Genomic DNA, 17034 nt, shown 5'->3' with positions numbered 1-17034 from the left:
GTTTCTGAGACCCAGACCACCTTACTTCAGCCATATTGCCTGCTTCTGAGACCCCTCAAAACTTCTCCTTCAACCATATTACCTGCTTCTGGGACCCCCCAATCCCCAACCTTCATCTTACTCCAACCATATTGCCTGCTTTTGAGACCCCCCCCCCCCCCCCCCCCCCCCCCCCCCCCCCCCCTGCACAACCTTCACCTTACTCAAGCCATATTACTTGCTTCTGACCTCCACCACACATGTACTGTATTCCCTGCTTCTAAAACGCCCATCCTACACCTCGCTTTTAATTGTATTACCTGTTTTGAGACCCCAGATTTCCACTTTTTATTTGAATTTTTTTTTTTTCCTTCCCCCAGTCAGGGCAGCTAAATGAGTACACGGAGAGGAAGGAAATGTCTGCCGATGTGGTGTGTATGAGTCTGGCCAATGTACCACAAGGGGAGCAGCGATCGCGCTTCTTGGCTGTTGGTCTTATAGATAACACAGTCCGGATAATTTCTCTGGACCCTTCGGTGAGTTCTGGTTGCTGTTTGATGTATTGTGGCCGTTATGTGGACTTCTTGCCGCGGTAGGCAGCTGCCATGCTCTTGTCCCTCCTGACTGCTTTTGTTCTCTTCCTCTAGGACTGTCTACAGCCTCTCAGTATGCAGGCCCTCCCTGCCCAGCCCGAGGCCCTCTGTATAGTGGAGATGGGAGGGGCAGAAAGACAAGATGAGCTGGGAGAACGAGGCTCCATTGGCTTCCTCTACCTTAACATAGGACTTCAGGTGAGAGGTGGGCGGGATCACAGACTACATATGGTGGTGCAAATTAAAAGATCAGAGCAGATGGAACTACCGTCCAGCACGGATACCTTGGGTTTTAGCCTTTCTAATTGTTAATTTTGTAATAAGAATTCAGGTGCGCAAGGCTTCCGCTCTAATACCATTTTTATTATGTTTTATACGCCTCACAGTAACTTTCTGATTCTTCGGTTGTGTACTTTTAATGAAGAAAGTGTAATCTGCTGTGCAAAAAATAACGAAATCATTAAAGCAGCCAGCACTAAGGTATAGGATACACAATACAATTCCTTTTTTTTTTTTTTTAAGTGCAGTATTCTTGGCATACAGGATTTATATACCAAAACTAAAGTGGGGGGGGGGGGGCTCTAAAAAGTGAAATGGCACGCTGAAGAGCAAGCTCAATGGTAAATATTATGACTCCTATTTAGGATGAACCAACACTTGGCTCTAACCATTGTGAATACAATATTCAATAGGAATATATAAAAAAAAAAACACAAAAGTGAAATGACACTCTAAACAGCGAGCTCAATGGTGACTAAATAACGAATATTCCTCTTTAATGATGGCCTCATTTTATACAAGTTTATTTTTGAACTTTGAAAGAAGCCTACTCTTTTTGATAAAAATTGGGATACATTTTTTAGCCATATTGTGTTATTGGCTTCTATATTATGTACCTGCTGTATTGGTGAGACGTGGGAGACATTTAGTGTTGGGTGTTTATTTTTTGATTGCACTGTTGTGTGTGTGTGTGGTCGTGTTTTTTTTTTTTTTTTTTTTCGTTTACACCGTGATATAAACTCATAACATATCCTTAAAAAAATATAAAACCTCCTAAAGGGTGAATACACTGAAGAGCCAGCTCAGCGACCGCTATAAATATAAGATCAATATTCAATAACACAGAAGGTCCTCTTGAGAAGAACCCCATGCAAAACTATACAACTCTATAAACAGGATATCTTCATAATTCCACTCCGTGTGTATCCTCTACAAACGCCGACCTCTGACGCTTAACGGAGCATATGCAACCTCCACATGAGAATTCACAAGTGGATTTTGTATCAAGCAAGATGCTCCTCCACACCGTGGTACATGGGGGGAATTGCTCGCCTCCCAATCTCTCACTCTGCGCTCAGTAGTAGTATTATACATGAGGGAGGAAAAAAATGCTAACAATGATTCCTATAGTGTGTGTATATAGTCGATACATTTGGTAGAAGTGATAGTAGACCCCACATGAAATAGTAGTCCTCTAAAGAGTGAACTTAATAGAAACATATAACTCTGTGAATCCACTCTCACCACGTGTCCTCCACGAGTACTCTGGGGCTTACCAGAGCATATTGCCACCTCCACACCAGACGTCATAAGTCGTGTTTGTATTAAGCAGGTTGTTCCTCCACACTGTGGCACATGGGACAGTCGATCGCCTACAAAAAGCTTCCTCACTATTCAGGAGCAATACATTAGCATCATACATGTAATGAAATCTGCTACCTTTTATTAAACAGTTAAAAACGCTTACAAACGATTTGCTTAAACTGTAACATATCCCAGAATCCTCGAATGTGCGTGTATGTGTAGCATCATCACAGCCTCAAGCTTCACCTAACATGTTTCAGGTAGGATCATGATGTCATTTTTGACAAAACATGTTGGGTGAAGCTCCCTTTTAGAGGGGTTTATTTTTAAAGTTTTTTTTCTTTTATTACGTTTTTTTATAACAAGATGTCCAAAAAAAAGTTATGCAATCAAAAAATAAACTCCTAACACCAAATGCCTACCAAGTCTTACCAATACAGCAGGTACTTAATAGAGAAGTGAGTAACACAATACAGGGAAGAAATGGTGTTAAGATGCACCAAACCTCTCAATGTTGACTATTGATATCCTGACTCAAGGGATGCCATTGTAAGTGGGCTAAACACCCATTTACCCCAGTTCTGGGACGACGTCATATGACGTCTACCCAGAACGAGAGCCACACCCGCAAGTGGTTAAGGCGAGGCTATCATTAAAGCGGTCGTTTACCATCAGTAACAACATTCTACCATGTCATTCAGCATAGTAGCGCGAGCTACAGTATGCCTTTATTTTTATTTTTTTGCCCTGTACTCACTGTTTAATCCTACAGTGAAGATTCAGACTCCCCGTGGGGAATGGGCGTTCTTATCCAGAGGGAAGTTGATTGACGGTCGGCTATGGCACGTCACGCTCCCCGAAGATAGCCGGAGTAGGTCTTGGCTCTTCCCGGCGCTATACGGCGCCTGCGCACAGACATCGGAGCTGACTGCGCAGGCGCCGTGAAGGGCAAACACCTATTTTGGCTATTTCCGTGAAGCGTGACGTGCCAAAGCCGGCCGTCAATCACGAGCCCTTTGCATAGGAACGCCCATTCCCCTGAAACTTTACAACCCGATTAAACAGTGAGTACGGCGCAAAAAAAATAATATATAAAGGCATACTGTAGCTCGCGCTACTATGCTGAATGACATGCTAGAAAAAAAAAAAAATTTAGGGAGAACCCCCGCTTTAAAGAGGAAAATTATGTATTCACTGTTTTGAGCTTGTTTTTCAGTGTCTCACTTTTCACAAATGTGTGTGTGTGTGGTGTGTGGTTTTTTTTTTTTTTTTTTTTTTTTTTTTTCTTCTATTGCTCCTTGGCCCTGCTCATAAATGTAATTTTACAAAGGGGAAAATGCTTTGCTTTTTAAGCTGAAAATTCAAAAGCTGGAACTGCAGTATTGGTGGCGGGTTACATCTCTGGAGCAGTAGCTCCTCCTGGCTACCACTAGAGGGAGCCCAATGGACAACCAGAGTCAGAAAGCTCATTGGTCTGGATTAAGTCTGTAGTCTTCCCTTCACATCCCTGCTGGAGGTACCTGACTGTAAAGGTCAAATATTCTAGTTTAATCAGCAAAGCCGTTCTCCCTAGCAATTTAGAAATGAGCGAGAATCTCAGATAAGTGCTGAAAGTACACTTTTATCTTTAACCTGAGCTGTAAACTTAAGCTTAACCTGAATCTAGCTCTAATATTAAATAAGTGAACTTTTAAATCTTCTTCCTCCTCCCCATCTTTCTTCCTTCATAATTGCCTCCATCTGCTGCTTCAGTTCTGCTGTTTGTTTACATCCAGCAGTGCAAGTCTTCACTGTCCTGGCTGTGCCTGTGCATTGCAGAAGTTTGAGGTTGTAATGCACAGGCATGGCCAGGACACGGAAGACTTGCCCTGCATGATTTAAAAAAAAACAGACTGTGGCTGTTTTATGTAAGTGTGTATTTGTAGAGGAAAACGGATGATTTAGGGAAGGTAAAATGCACCTTTTTAAAGTGTTACTAAATGCACAACAGTAAAATCAGTCTGTATATACAGTAAAGCATGGTTGTTTTACTCGCAGTGGAACCTAAGGGGTCAATCATCTGCGTTGTGTAAAAAGCTGCTGTTTGATCCTGTCTTCTCCGATCAACCCTTTCTTTGGAGTCAGGCTGCACATGCTCAGTTTGGTGTGTATTGCTAGAGAGGTTTTTTGTTTTCTTGGGAGAGTGCATGTGATCAGCACAGGGCCAATCGGCACTTTCCAGACATGGTCTTGAGCCCTGCAGCCTTATAGGACAGCTCAGTGCAGTATGAAAACTCTTCCATCTGTTTCTGGTGAGGCTTGTAGGAGGTCACAAGACTGCTATATAATGCTGATGAGAAAAGGTATTTAGCAGTTTATATTTATTAAAATAATTGCGTTTTCCATGTACTGTGGGAGATCAGATATAGTGAATGGCAGGCTCCTGGTTTTAGTAACACTTTAAAGTTCACGTCTCCTTTTTAAGGTAAAATTGCACTATAAATGTTGTGTGAATTTAGCTTTACCACTTTTTTACTATGCACCAAAAAACATTTGCAATAGCTGTGCACCAGAACCAGATGCTCAGCACATCCCTTATGTGATTACTGTTATGTTTACAAAATAATGGCAAACTGCTTCTTCTCCCCGTAGAACGGAGTACTGCTAAGAACTGTGTTAGACCCGGTAACAGGAGACTTGTCTGATACCAGAACCCGGTACTTGGGGTCACGGCCTGTCAAACTTTTCAGAGTCCGGATGCAAGGTCAGGAGGCGGTGAGTATCTGAGCACTTGTGCATTATATTTGCATGCTCTCCCTGTATTAGCATGAGTTTTTCCTCCGGATACTCCGGTTTCCTTCCACACTCCAAAACCCCACATCACTGCCTGCCAATGTCACTAGAAGTAGACTAGTACTTGTACTAGCAATGTAAATTGCCATCAAGCGTCAGCCTTCGACGTATGTCAGGAAATGTGGGTGACCTCCTCTTATTTTGTTTTTCTACCCACTGGCTCGAAACAAGCTGTTCCCTCTCGCTCCTAGCTGGCCGTCCTGCATTCTTCTTTGGTCATCTCCTCCTTCACAGGTCTTTCGTATTTTAGGGCTGAATCTTTACCCCAGTTCCTCTTTTTTTTGGCAGGTGCTTGCTATGTCCAGTCGCTCCTGGCTCAGCTATTCTTACCAGTCCCGCTTTCACCTGACACCGTTGTCCTATGAAACACTGGAATACGCGTCTGGCTTTGCGTCTGAACAATGTCCGGAGGGTATTGTAGCAATCTCAACTAACACACTGAGGTAAGGGGGCTTATTTACATAGCAGAACTTGTGAATACTCCTTTTTAAAAGTTTATATTTAAATATTTTATGTAGTGTACAGGTAAAGGATTAGTTCAGCTTAAACAAAACTGCCTATGCAGGTAAGGGCCACCTGTTGATTAAAGCTTGGTTCACATATATGGGAATCGGATGTGCATAACATGTGAATCGGACCGGCTTTTAACCACTTACCCCCCGGACCATATTGCTGCCCAAAGACCAGAGTACTTTTTGCGATTCGGGACTGCGTCGCTTTAACAGACAATTGCGCGGTCGTGCGACGTGGCTCCCAAACAAAATTGGCGTCCTTTTTTTCCCACAAATAGAGCTTTCTTTTGGTGGTATTTGATCACCTCTGCGTTTTTTTTTTTTTGCGCTATAAACAAAAATAGAACGACAATTTTGAAAAAAATGAATATTTTTTACTTTTTGCTGTAATAAATATCCCCCAAAAATATATAAAAAAACATTTTTTTTCCTCAGTTTAGGCCGATACGTATTCTTCTACATATTTTTCGTAAAAAAAATCGCAATAAGCGTTTATTGATTGGTTTGCGCAAAAGTTATAGCGTTTACAAAATAGGGGGTATTTTTATGGCATTTTTATTAATATTTTTTTTACTAGTAATGGCGGCGATCGGCGATTTTTTTTTCGGTATTGCGACATTATGGCGGACACTTCGGACATTTTTGACACATTTTTGGGACCATTGGCATTTTTATAGCGATCAGTGCTATAAAAATGCATTAGATTACTATAAAAATGCCACTGGCAGTGAAGGGGTTAACACTAGGGGGCGGGGAAGGGGTTAAGTATGCCTGGGTGTGTTCTTACTGTGGGGGGGGGGGTGGCCTCACTTGGGGAAACACTGATTTTCTGTTCATACATTGTATGAACAGAAAATCAGCATTTCCCCTGCTGACAGGAACGAGAGCTGTGTGTTTACACACACAGCTCCCGTTCCCCGCTCTGTACCGAGCGATCGCGTGTGCCCGGCGGCGATCGCGCCCGCCGGGCACACGCACGGGAGTCGGGGGCGAGCGGGGGGCGCGCGCGCGCCTCCGGCGGCGCGCGTGCGCCCCTAGTGGCGGCTAAAGGGTAGGACGTCCATTTACGTGGTCTCGCCTAGGAGAGCCACCTTGTGGACGTAAAATGACGGTGCGGCGACGGCAAGTAGTTAATGGAACCATTTCACACATGTCCGGGGCGACCGCAGTCTGTTTATTGAAGCCTCAAGTGAGAGACTTCCAGAGATGGCATAATCCCTTCCTGGATTGTTGCTGGGACGTTGCTAAGACACCCAGCAGATACTGCTTACCCCCATCACCCCAGGCGCCAACTCTCAAACCCCCGCAAGTGTGGTCCAGCATCTCCTTTTTATCACATCATTGCTTTTCTCAAAGCTACTGTGTCAGGGAAGAGAGAATGCGTAATGTGGGTCTAAGAGTCAAAGCAACACGTTGGAACAGGAGGAATACATCTCTGGCAGGCTTCAGGAGGGATGTAAATGGTCTTCTTTTATAGCAGGAGCATTTTCAGCTTTGTTTAAAGCTTCACAGTTTTTAAATTACTGTTCTGGAAATTTTATAGATGGGCTACTGCTACCCTCATCGATTTTTAGTGGTTCCAAATTAATAACTTCTGCAGTAGGGAACAGACACAAAAGATACTCGGCATCTTTCCAAATAACTGGTCTGTTTATTCAAAGCAATTGAAGTGTTTTATACACACGAATTTGTAGGTATCACATTAATAATGCAATTGTATTTTTATGGTAACGAGGGGCGTAACATCGGCTGGCTAAATTCTAATCGGGACTCGAAAGAATGCAACATGTGTTTAAATCATTATTCGTGCCATGTGCAATACATAGGCAAACATTCAAAATAAGAGTATAATTTTATTTACAGAACTAGCTGAATTCCTGGCGTTGCCCGGTCTTCCTATCTTAACCTTTTGGGGAGGAAAATCATAGTAATATAAATATACCCATCTTTTATATAAGGGTGTAGGTAAGGGTTAATTTAACTGTCATATATTTTTATTTGGCATATAAGTAATATGTGTAGCAGGTATTATTGAAATATCTCCAGGCGTACAGAAGTTATGTGGGAACATACATTTCCCATTGATTTGCATGGGACTTTAAACAAAAACCCCGACCCTCACAAATGGGGGTAGTTAAGGGATAAATTAACTATCCTATAGTTTAAGTGGACATATAATTAACATGTGACCAAGTGTTATGGAAATATGTACAGCCGTTTGGAAGTTATGAAGTAACATGTATTTCCCATAGAGTTGAATGGGACTTTAAAGGAAAACCCCGACCATGGCAAATAGGGGTGGGTAAGGGTTAAACCACCTATCCTATGTTTAATTCAATCTTATTTTATTCAGAGGTAAAAGAGAAAAAGATAGAGGGACAAATATCGTCTCAAACATTACATACAGTAAAAGCAAATATAACTGTAAGCATCTTGTTTGCCGTAGAGAAACCAAGTTATGTGGTAAAAGGGAAAAGAGGGGAGAAAAAAAAAAAAGGGGGAATAGGAGCATGTTTGTGTGAACTATTATATGTCCGTGTGAATGTGCATTCTCCCGTTATATGGAATAGTAAGTAGTTGTGTCTATCAACCTCACTTTAGTGAGGGGTTCAACTTTGAATCACACGCGGTATATTAGGAGAGATTATACACGGGTCTGGAAGTAAAATAAGACCCGTGGGGTCTCACAATGGGTAGATAGCCATAGGCAGGTCGGGGCCACGATACGTTAGCTCCATGAACCTATCCTATGTTTGTTGCTGACATATAAGTAACGTGTGCCAAGTTTCATGTTAATATCTTTAGCCGTTTTGACGTGATGCTGGAACATACATACATACATACATACATACATACATGCATACATACACGTTGAGTTTTATAGATATAGATATATATAGATATAGATTTACAATTTCCTTAACAATCTCCCCTTTTTTGATCAATACTTTGAACACTAACCATCCCTGCTAAAGCCCTTAACCTGGAACCCCCACAGGCTTAGGTGGAGGTAGTCTCGGCCAGGGAGGCACACTCCTGGGGAGAATTTAATAGATAGCAGTTTTAGGCCTTGTGCACATTGGACCCTGGCTTTTACAGCTGCTGTTTTTGGCATCTGGTTCTCTCTGTACCATAATCTCACCACAACGTGCAGATTCTTTTTCTGCGCAGGAATCTGCAACGTGTATGTAAACTGTCTGCAAGTGAAATCTGCTCGGTTTTTCATGCAGGGTTATCCTTCATTAAACCCGTTTTTTTTTTTTTTTAAAACAGATCAACGATAACACTGGTTAGATTAACCTGGCGCGTTTTGTTATGACTACGATTATTATGACCTTGTCTCGTCCAGCACATTCTTTTTCATGAAAAAGGGGTGGGGGTCAGCTCCTCATAGAGCTAACAGGACACACAAGACGTGGAACTAAAAGTGCCAGCACAACCATTCACACACAAACACGATTATCTTTCTAAAATCGCTTAAATTTTTCCAATTTTTACACAACACATGCGTATCGCGCTCCTCACTTTTTTAGCTCTTTATAATTTTCATGCTTAAAGGAGAAGTCCAGCCTGGGCTTGTTTGACTGGGTTCGTTTTGCACTCCTGTGACCCCCGTTTTTCAGCAAAAAGCGGTCTTAAGTATCGGGAGCATTTTCACGAGTACGGATACTCTGTATCGCCACTGACATCAGTGCATCCCTATTTTCCAGTGTCTAGGAATACCCTAGGAGCTGTAAAGAAAAACGTGAGGCAGCTCTTCTTGTGTTTGAGGTCAATGCTTTTTGTTGAACTTTGTTTCATCTTTCTCTGTGCAGAATTTTGGCGTTGGAGAAGTTGGGTGCAGTGTTTAATCAGGTGGCCTTCCCTCTTCAGTACACCCCACGCAAGTTTGTCATCCACCCCGAAAGTAGCAATTTGATCATTATAGAAACTGATCACAATGCTTACACGGAAGCCACCAAGGCTCAGCGCAAGCAGCAGATGGCAGAGGTGAGTGTATGGGTGGGGATGCATGAAAGATTGCCTACTGCTATACATCTGTGTAATGGTCCCTCATCTGAGATGCTCCCCAAGGGACTTTTCACTATGCTTTTGCTTTTGATACAATTAACTTTTTTTTTTTTTTTTGTAGGAAATGGTCGAAGCTGCAGGAGAGGATGAACGAGAACTGGCAGCAGAAATGGCGGCAGCATTCCTGAATGAGAACTTGCCTGAATCGATCTTTGGAGCTCCCAAAGCAGGCAATGGGCAGTGGGCGTCGGTCATCAGGGTTTTGAATCCCATCCAGGGAAACACATTGGACCTGGTACAGCTGGAGCAGAATGAGGCGGCATTCAGGTGGGGTTGATCAGTTCAGTGTGGTGTTGTTCATTTGAGAACTGTCTGTTCTGCCTGGCAGCTTTTTAATAATCGCTCTTCTCATCTACAGCGTGACCGTGTGTCGGTTCAGTAACACTGGGGATGATTGGTATGTCTTGGTAGGCGTGGCCAAAGATCTTATACTGAACCCGCGTTCGGTTGCTGGAGGATTGGTGTATACCTACAAGTTGATAAACAATGGGGAGAAACTGGAATTTGTACACAAGGTATGTGGAGATAAATCTGAGTGGGGGGCATCTGCCTTGTGGGAAGGTCACCTGACTGAACTCTCTTTTCTCCACCCAGACCCCAGTAGAGGAAGTTCCAGCCGCTATTGCACCCTACCAGGGGCGAGTCCTGATAGGGGTGGGCAAATTGCTGAGGATCTATGACCTGGGAAAGAAGAAGCTTCTGAGGAAGTGTGAAAACAAGGTGAGTGTTGGGCGCTCCGCCATGATCCCCTTTCTAGCTGTGCTCAAAGACTATTTCTAATTTTTACATTTATTTTTTTTTATTTATTTTTTTAAGCATGTTCCAAACTTCATCGTGGGGATCCAAACTATTGGACACAGAGTGATCGTGTCAGATGTCCAGGAGAGCTTGTTCTGGGTGCGGTATAAGCGAAATGAGAACCAACTGATCATATTTGCTGATGACACACACCCCCGCTGGGTGACCACCTCTTCTTTGCTGGACTATGAAACGGTTGCTGGGGCAGACAAGTTTGGGAATATCTGTGTGGTGAGTTGAAGCTACCATTGTCCTCCCCACCTGAAAAAGTGGTGGGGTTTGGAGGGGGTAGGGTGGAGCTTTGAGATAGGAAGGCAACGCATTTTTGCAAACGCTTTCTTGACCCAAGCTTAGCAGTGTCAGTATGTGTTTGGCCAAGGACTAATTTGCCAACTACAGCTGTGCGCTCCTAGTTCAAAAATGTAAAGTGATTGTAAACGATCGCCTTGTGAAGCAATCCATTAAGTTTAAAATAGAAATGAGAGGCAAAACATTGTGTGTGTGTGTGTGTGTGTGTGTGTATGTATGTAATATATATATATAATATATATATATATATATATATATATATATATATATATATATATATATACACACACACACACACACACACACACACACACACACACACACACACACACACACACACACACACACACACACACACACACACACACACACATTGTAAATACCTTTTTTTTATTAAGTGATCGCATTCCCTCAGCTGCATAAGAGCTTGGGGAGGAGAAACGGCATCACGCCAAGCTTCCCAGTGAAGGCTGAGCAGGGGAGGTGTGACAAGACAAGCCTGATATTTCAAGGATATGCAAAAGAAGAAAGATATGGACAGCCGCACTCCAATTTCTTAAAGCGGGAGTTCAACCATTTTTTTTTTTTTTTTTTCCCTTAGCTTCCTGCTCGTTCGGTCTAGGGGAATCGGCTATTTGTATTAAAATATGATCCGTACTTACCCGTTTTCGAGATGCATCTTCTTCCGTCGCTTCCGGGTATGGGTCTTCGGGAGCGGGCGTTCCTTCTTGATTGACAGTCTTCCGAGAGGCTTCCGACGGTCGCATCCATCGCGTCACTCGTAGCCGAAAGAAGCCGAGGGTCGGTGCGGCTCTATACTGCGCCTGCGCAACCGACTTTCGGCTTCTTTCGGTAAATCGTGACGCGATGGATGCGACCATCGGAAGCCTCTCGGAAGACTGTCAATCAAGAAGGAACGCCCATTCCCGCAGCCCATACCCGGAAGTGGCAGAAGAAGATTCATCTCGAAAACGGGTAAGTACGGATCATATTTTAATACAAATAGCCGATTCCCCTAGACAAAACGAGCGTAAAGCGAAGGGGAAAATGTGTAGGGTATGGGTGAACCTCCGCTTTAAAGACGTGCCCTTTATTGGGTAAAGGAAAAATGTACTACAAGTATCAGCACACAGTGGGAAAAACAACTGACGCGTTTCGCATTGGATATCAATGCTTAGTCATAGCTACACTAGCTGACATCCAATGCGAAACGCGTCAGTTGTTTTTCCCACTGTGTGCTGATACTTGTAGTACATTTTTCCTTTACCCAATAAAGGGCACGTCTTTTTTAAGAAATTGGAGTGCGGCTGTCCATATCTTTCTTCTTTTGCATATCCCGTGCATTGCCGGCACCCATTGGTTCCTGAGTGGACATTGATTGTTCTTGTGTGCTCACCTGGAGTGGCAGCCTTCCTACCTGATATTTCAAGGAGAGCATACAGGGTTCTCAGCACAGATGGAGAACTGACCACACTTTAGTTTGTAGTTGTCATAACTTTTACGCACATTAATCCATGTACGTTTTTTTATCTTGTTTCAAATTGGCCTAAAACTATGAAGACCTTTTTGATTCTAAAACAAAAATAATATATTTTTTTCAAATATAAAACACGCAGTGGTGATCAAATACCACCACAAGAAGGCTCTATTTGTGGAAAGAAAAGGACATACATTTAATTTATGTACAGCATTGCAATTGTCAAAGTAACGCAATGCCGTGTAGCAAAAAACTATCTGGTCATGGAGGGGGGGTAAATCTTCCGGAGGTCAAGTGGTTAGTAACCAGAGCAATCGCTCTGCACAGTGGCAAGCACAATCTAGAAACACGGATTGGGGGGGGTGGGGGGGGTGTCTATCCTTTCTGTAAGTAAGAAGCTTTGCATCTTTGAGTATTTAAGTTGTGATTGCCTGAGCTGTTGAATTATCTGATGATGACTCTTATGGTTCTTCACAGGTTCGTCTCCCTACCAACACAAATGACGATGTGGATGAAGATCCTACTGGTAACAAGGCACTGTGGGACAGGGGACTTCTTAATGGAGCTTCTCAGAAGGTAATTATTTCTGTTGTACAGTTCCGTAGCGGGGGATTTTTTTTATTTATTTTTTTTGGTCAGAGCCGTGCCATGACTGTTTCTTTCCTTTTCAGGCGGAGGTGATCATGAACTATCATGTAGGAGAGACTGTGCTATCGCTGCAAAAGACCACCCTGATTCCTGGAGGATCAGAGTCCCTGGTCTACACTACTCTGTCAGGCGGGATTGGAATCCTTGTCCCGTTTACTTCTCATGAGGTACATACATAGCCTAATTTTCATGGACATATTATTATTTTTCTCTTTAGCTTAAACTTTAATGGTAAAACTTTCTTAGCTTTGGATAGAGTGAAGAGAGATTAGAACACCTGTCAGTTTTTATTTCTCTGTGCCCCTGTTAAAATTTACCCTCTATATGTCCTGTTTACCATTATCCGTGAAAAGATAAAGAAAATCCCAAATTTTGGGTTTGAAGTGACTCAAATTATTGAAACCGGTGGCAGCCAGAAAGCTTTTTCATACAGCGCTTGGCAATGGCAGCCCAAATGTTAATACAGGTGAACAAACGTTAATGCCATAATCTAAGATTGTTTTTATCTTTTGTGTCTCATAAACAGGATCACGACTTCTTCCAGCATGTAGAGATGCACTTGCGTTCGGAGCACCCCCCAATCTGTGGCCGCGATCACCTCAGCTATCGATCTTATTACTTCCCTGTCAAGGTAAGACTTTTGTGTGTATCTGGGGATTGAATGCTTTCCGTCTGCCCCATAGCACTTTTACTGCTACAGGGCGGCAGCTGTGGGGTGATTCTGCAATTCCTAGCAAACAATGTTGTGCAACTGAGAGCGGCTAATGGCACAGCTGCCAGTCAATGTAGGCAGGTAGGTCATGACTGTTGCTGGGCAGATCATACCAGCTCACAGAAGTGTCATTGCCATCTTCTCTATACTACATAGAGCAGGAAACGGGACTGGGAGCCTTCTCTGTATCAGAAGATAATTGTGGAATCCAGTCCCACAAACAAAAGCCACCACAGGTTTAAAGTGACTGTAGATCACCTTTTTTAAAACAACCCATTCAGTTTTAAATGGAAATGACAGGCAAACCATTTGTGTATAGATTTAAAAAATGGAAGTGTGTGTGTATATGTATATATATATATGTGTGTGTGTGTGTGTGTGTGTGTATATGTATATGTATATGTATATATATATATATATATATATATATATATATATATATATATATATATATATATATATATATATAAAGTGATCACATTCCCTCTGTTCTCAGCTGCATATGAGCTGAGGGGGAATGAGAAGCAGCAGCACACTGAGCTTCCCAGTGAATGGCTGGTCAATATGTATTCTGCTACATATTTTTGGTAAAGAAAAAATACCTAATAAGAGTATATTGATTACGCGAATGTTATAGCGTCTACAAACTATGGGATATTTTTACTTTAGTTGTATTTATTTTTTTATTAGTAATGGTGGCGATCAGCGACTTGTAGCGAGACTGCAATATTGCGGCGGACAGGCCGGACACTGACACTCTTTTGGGGACCAGTGACACTAATGCAGTCATTGGTGCTAACGATCTGCACTGTCACTTTACTAATGACACTGGCTGGGAAGGGGTTAAACAGGGGTGATCAAAGGATTAACTCTGACCCTAGCTGTGAGCCTAGCCAGTGCTTGTGTACTGTGGAGGAGGTGCTTTTACTAGGGAAGGGCATGGATCCATGTTTCTGCTTTACAGGATCCACGCCTTCTGTACTGACAGATCTATGATCTTCCTTTTATATATAGGCAGATCGCTGTTCTGCCTAATAATCGGCTGGTAACAGCAGATCGGCTCCCGCTGTGTCTAATCACGGCAGGAGCGGGTAATGTAGATATGGAACGGGGTGGATTTTATCTTTCCCTTACATTGTACAATTTTTTTCCCCCTCAGAATGTGATTGATGGAGATCTGTGTGAGCAGTTCAACTCTATGGAGCCGATTAAACAGAAGAGTGTAGCAGAAGAATTGGACAGGACGCCTCCTGAAGTCTCCAAGAAACTTGAAGATATTCGAACCCGTTATGCTTTTTAATGTGAAACTACGAACGTTGGCAGGGTCCTACACCTCCCTCCTGTTTTTATTTTATTTTTCAATGATGGGTCTGCCGATATCAATGTGTGGACGACTGCCGTGCAAGGACTTGTGGGCTGAATTCTGTCAGCATGTAATGGCGCTGCTGGGTCGGCATTGCGATTTGTGTACAGTGTGTAGTGGAGCCATCTCTCCTTCCCATCGGGTGCATCTTGTAAATAGCATTTTGTAAAATTATATTTTGTTTTTTTGTTTTTAATTTGATGTTCAGTCGATTTGCAGAACACTTTGGAATGGCACATTCTGGCTATCTTGTCCGACTGAAGGCAAATAAAAGATGTTTTTCTACCTCATTTGTATTTTATTGGCAGGCATGAATAACAAATGGTCACCACCATGTGATGATGAAACAGTATACAGGCATTGCCCCGCTTTACGGACACATTTACGTCTGGGGATTCTTGGTCAGCTTGACATGGCTCCCGGTTTATAACATTGGCTTCTATGGGAAATCTTGGTCAGCTTGAACTATAGGTGACGGGGACCCAGGAGTACAACATATCTGATTTTGGGGTCGGCCAGCTTGCCTAGGTAATCTACCCTGTTGTAGTCCTGGGTCCCCAAGTTTGGTGTCCCCTGTCACTTATGGTTCGGGAGCAGTGCCATGTCAATTTGACCAAGATTTCCCATAGAGCCAGTGTATTTACAGCCGTTTGAGAAGTGGAAATGGGTATTGCTTCACTTTAACCACTTGCCGACCATGTCACAACTATATACGTTGGCAGAATGGCACAGCTGCGCAAAACGACGTGTGTGTGTGTGTGTATATACGTTTCTTTGAATTTCGTGGCGCGCGCACCCCTGCCATGAGCCCCTGTGACCCTGCGGACTCTGTCCACCGGTGTCCCGCGTTTTGTGTCACGGAGAAGGGGGATGCCTGTGTAAACAAGTCATCTCCCTGTTCTGCCTTGTGACAGGACACTGATCTTCTGCTCCCTGTCATCCGGAGCAGTGATCAGTGTCATGTCACATGTAGTCCAGCCCCCACACAGTTAGAATTACTCCCTAGGACACACTTAAACCCTTCATTGACCCCTAGGGGCTAACCCTGCCAGTGTCATTTACACAGTAATCTGTGCACTTTTTATAGCACTGATCACTGTATAAATAACAATGGTCCCAAAATGATGTCAAGTGTCTGTGTCTGCCATAATGTCGCAGTCACGCTAAAAAACGCTGATTGCTGAAATGCCATAAAACTATCCCCTATTTTGTAGACTCTATAACTTGCGCAAACCAATCAATATATACGCTTATTGCGATTTTCTTATTTTTGGTAAAAAAAAAATGTAGATTACATATCGGCCTAAACGGAGGGGAAAAATGTTTTTATAGATTTATTTTTGGGGGGGGGGGGATAGTTATTATAGTAAAACATTTGATTTTTTTTTTTTTTTCAAAATTGTCGCTCTAATTTTATATTTATAGCGCAAAAAAAAAAAAAAACTGTAGGTGATTACATACCACCAAAAGAAAGGTCTATTTGTGGGGGGGGGGGGGAAGGACCTCAATTTTATTTGGGAGTCCCGTCGCATGTCGGTTAAAGCGAAGCAGTGCCGAATCGCAAAAAGTGGCCCGGTCATTTGGCAGCCAAATTCTGCAGGGCTAAAGTGGTTAAGTACATTTTTGTTTTGCATACAATCTCTGGTCCGATTGTGTACTTAATAGTGGGGTATGCCTGTATGAAAGATTGGAGCGCCACAAGTTTTTTTTTTTTTTTTTTAGTTTTTTATATATATATATATATATATATATATATATATATATACTAGTTCCTGTGTAAGAAAGATGTATATACTCAATTTGCTCCAGTCCATGACGTGTCAGCAGCAGCTGCAGGGGAGAGGACACCTGACAATGGCTAGTTATCCTGGAGCGGTGTTACCCATAAACTCCTATGGCCCATCTGTAGTCATTTCTCCCCCACATCTGCTGCTGGCTGACACAGGGGTCTGGATCATGTGACCAAAGTGGGCTAAATTATAGGCAAGTATATACATCTTTCTTACACAGGTTAGGCAGCATTAGGGGGGGGGAGCATTTTTAGGACTAGGGTATATCCTGGAATTCTACTTTAAGTGCTGTAATGATAGGCCTTAGAATAAGTAAACTTTCTTTGTGCATCACAGTACAGAGACAATGACCATGGTCCCAAAAAT

The 17034-nt window shown here is 42.8% G+C and overlaps 1 protein-coding gene across 4 annotated transcripts in view; it reads left to right on the top strand.

Moving 5' to 3' along the window:
- SF3B3 (splicing factor 3b subunit 3) overlaps positions 1–15163 on the top strand; it is a 35313-nt gene extending 20150 nt beyond the window's left edge. For all 4 annotated transcript variants that reach the window (XM_040329319.1, XM_040329321.1, XM_040329320.1 and 1 more), the window contains 13 exons: positions 360–515; positions 627–770; positions 4788–4910; positions 5277–5431; positions 9316–9490; positions 9633–9838; positions 9930–10086; positions 10166–10291; positions 10388–10600; positions 12633–12731; positions 12827–12970; positions 13330–13434; positions 14675–15163. In XM_040329319.1, coding sequence (XP_040185253.1) covers positions 360–515; positions 627–770; positions 4788–4910; positions 5277–5431; positions 9316–9490; positions 9633–9838; positions 9930–10086; positions 10166–10291; positions 10388–10600; positions 12633–12731; positions 12827–12970; positions 13330–13434; positions 14675–14815 — 1944 coding nt within the window. In that variant the 3' untranslated portion in view covers positions 14816–15163. The remainder of the gene's footprint in view (positions 1–359; positions 516–626; positions 771–4787; positions 4911–5276; positions 5432–9315; positions 9491–9632; positions 9839–9929; positions 10087–10165; positions 10292–10387; positions 10601–12632; positions 12732–12826; positions 12971–13329; positions 13435–14674) is intronic.
- The last annotated feature ends 1871 nt before the right edge of the window (positions 15164–17034 follow it).

The sequence above is a fragment of the Rana temporaria genome, chromosome 11 (genome assembly GCF_905171775.1).
Source record: "Rana temporaria chromosome 11, aRanTem1.1, whole genome shotgun sequence".
Lineage (NCBI taxonomy): Eukaryota > Metazoa > Chordata > Amphibia > Anura > Ranidae > Rana > Rana temporaria.
The sequence above is the reverse complement of the archived record's forward strand: the minus strand, read 5'-3'. Positions and strand labels throughout refer to the sequence as shown.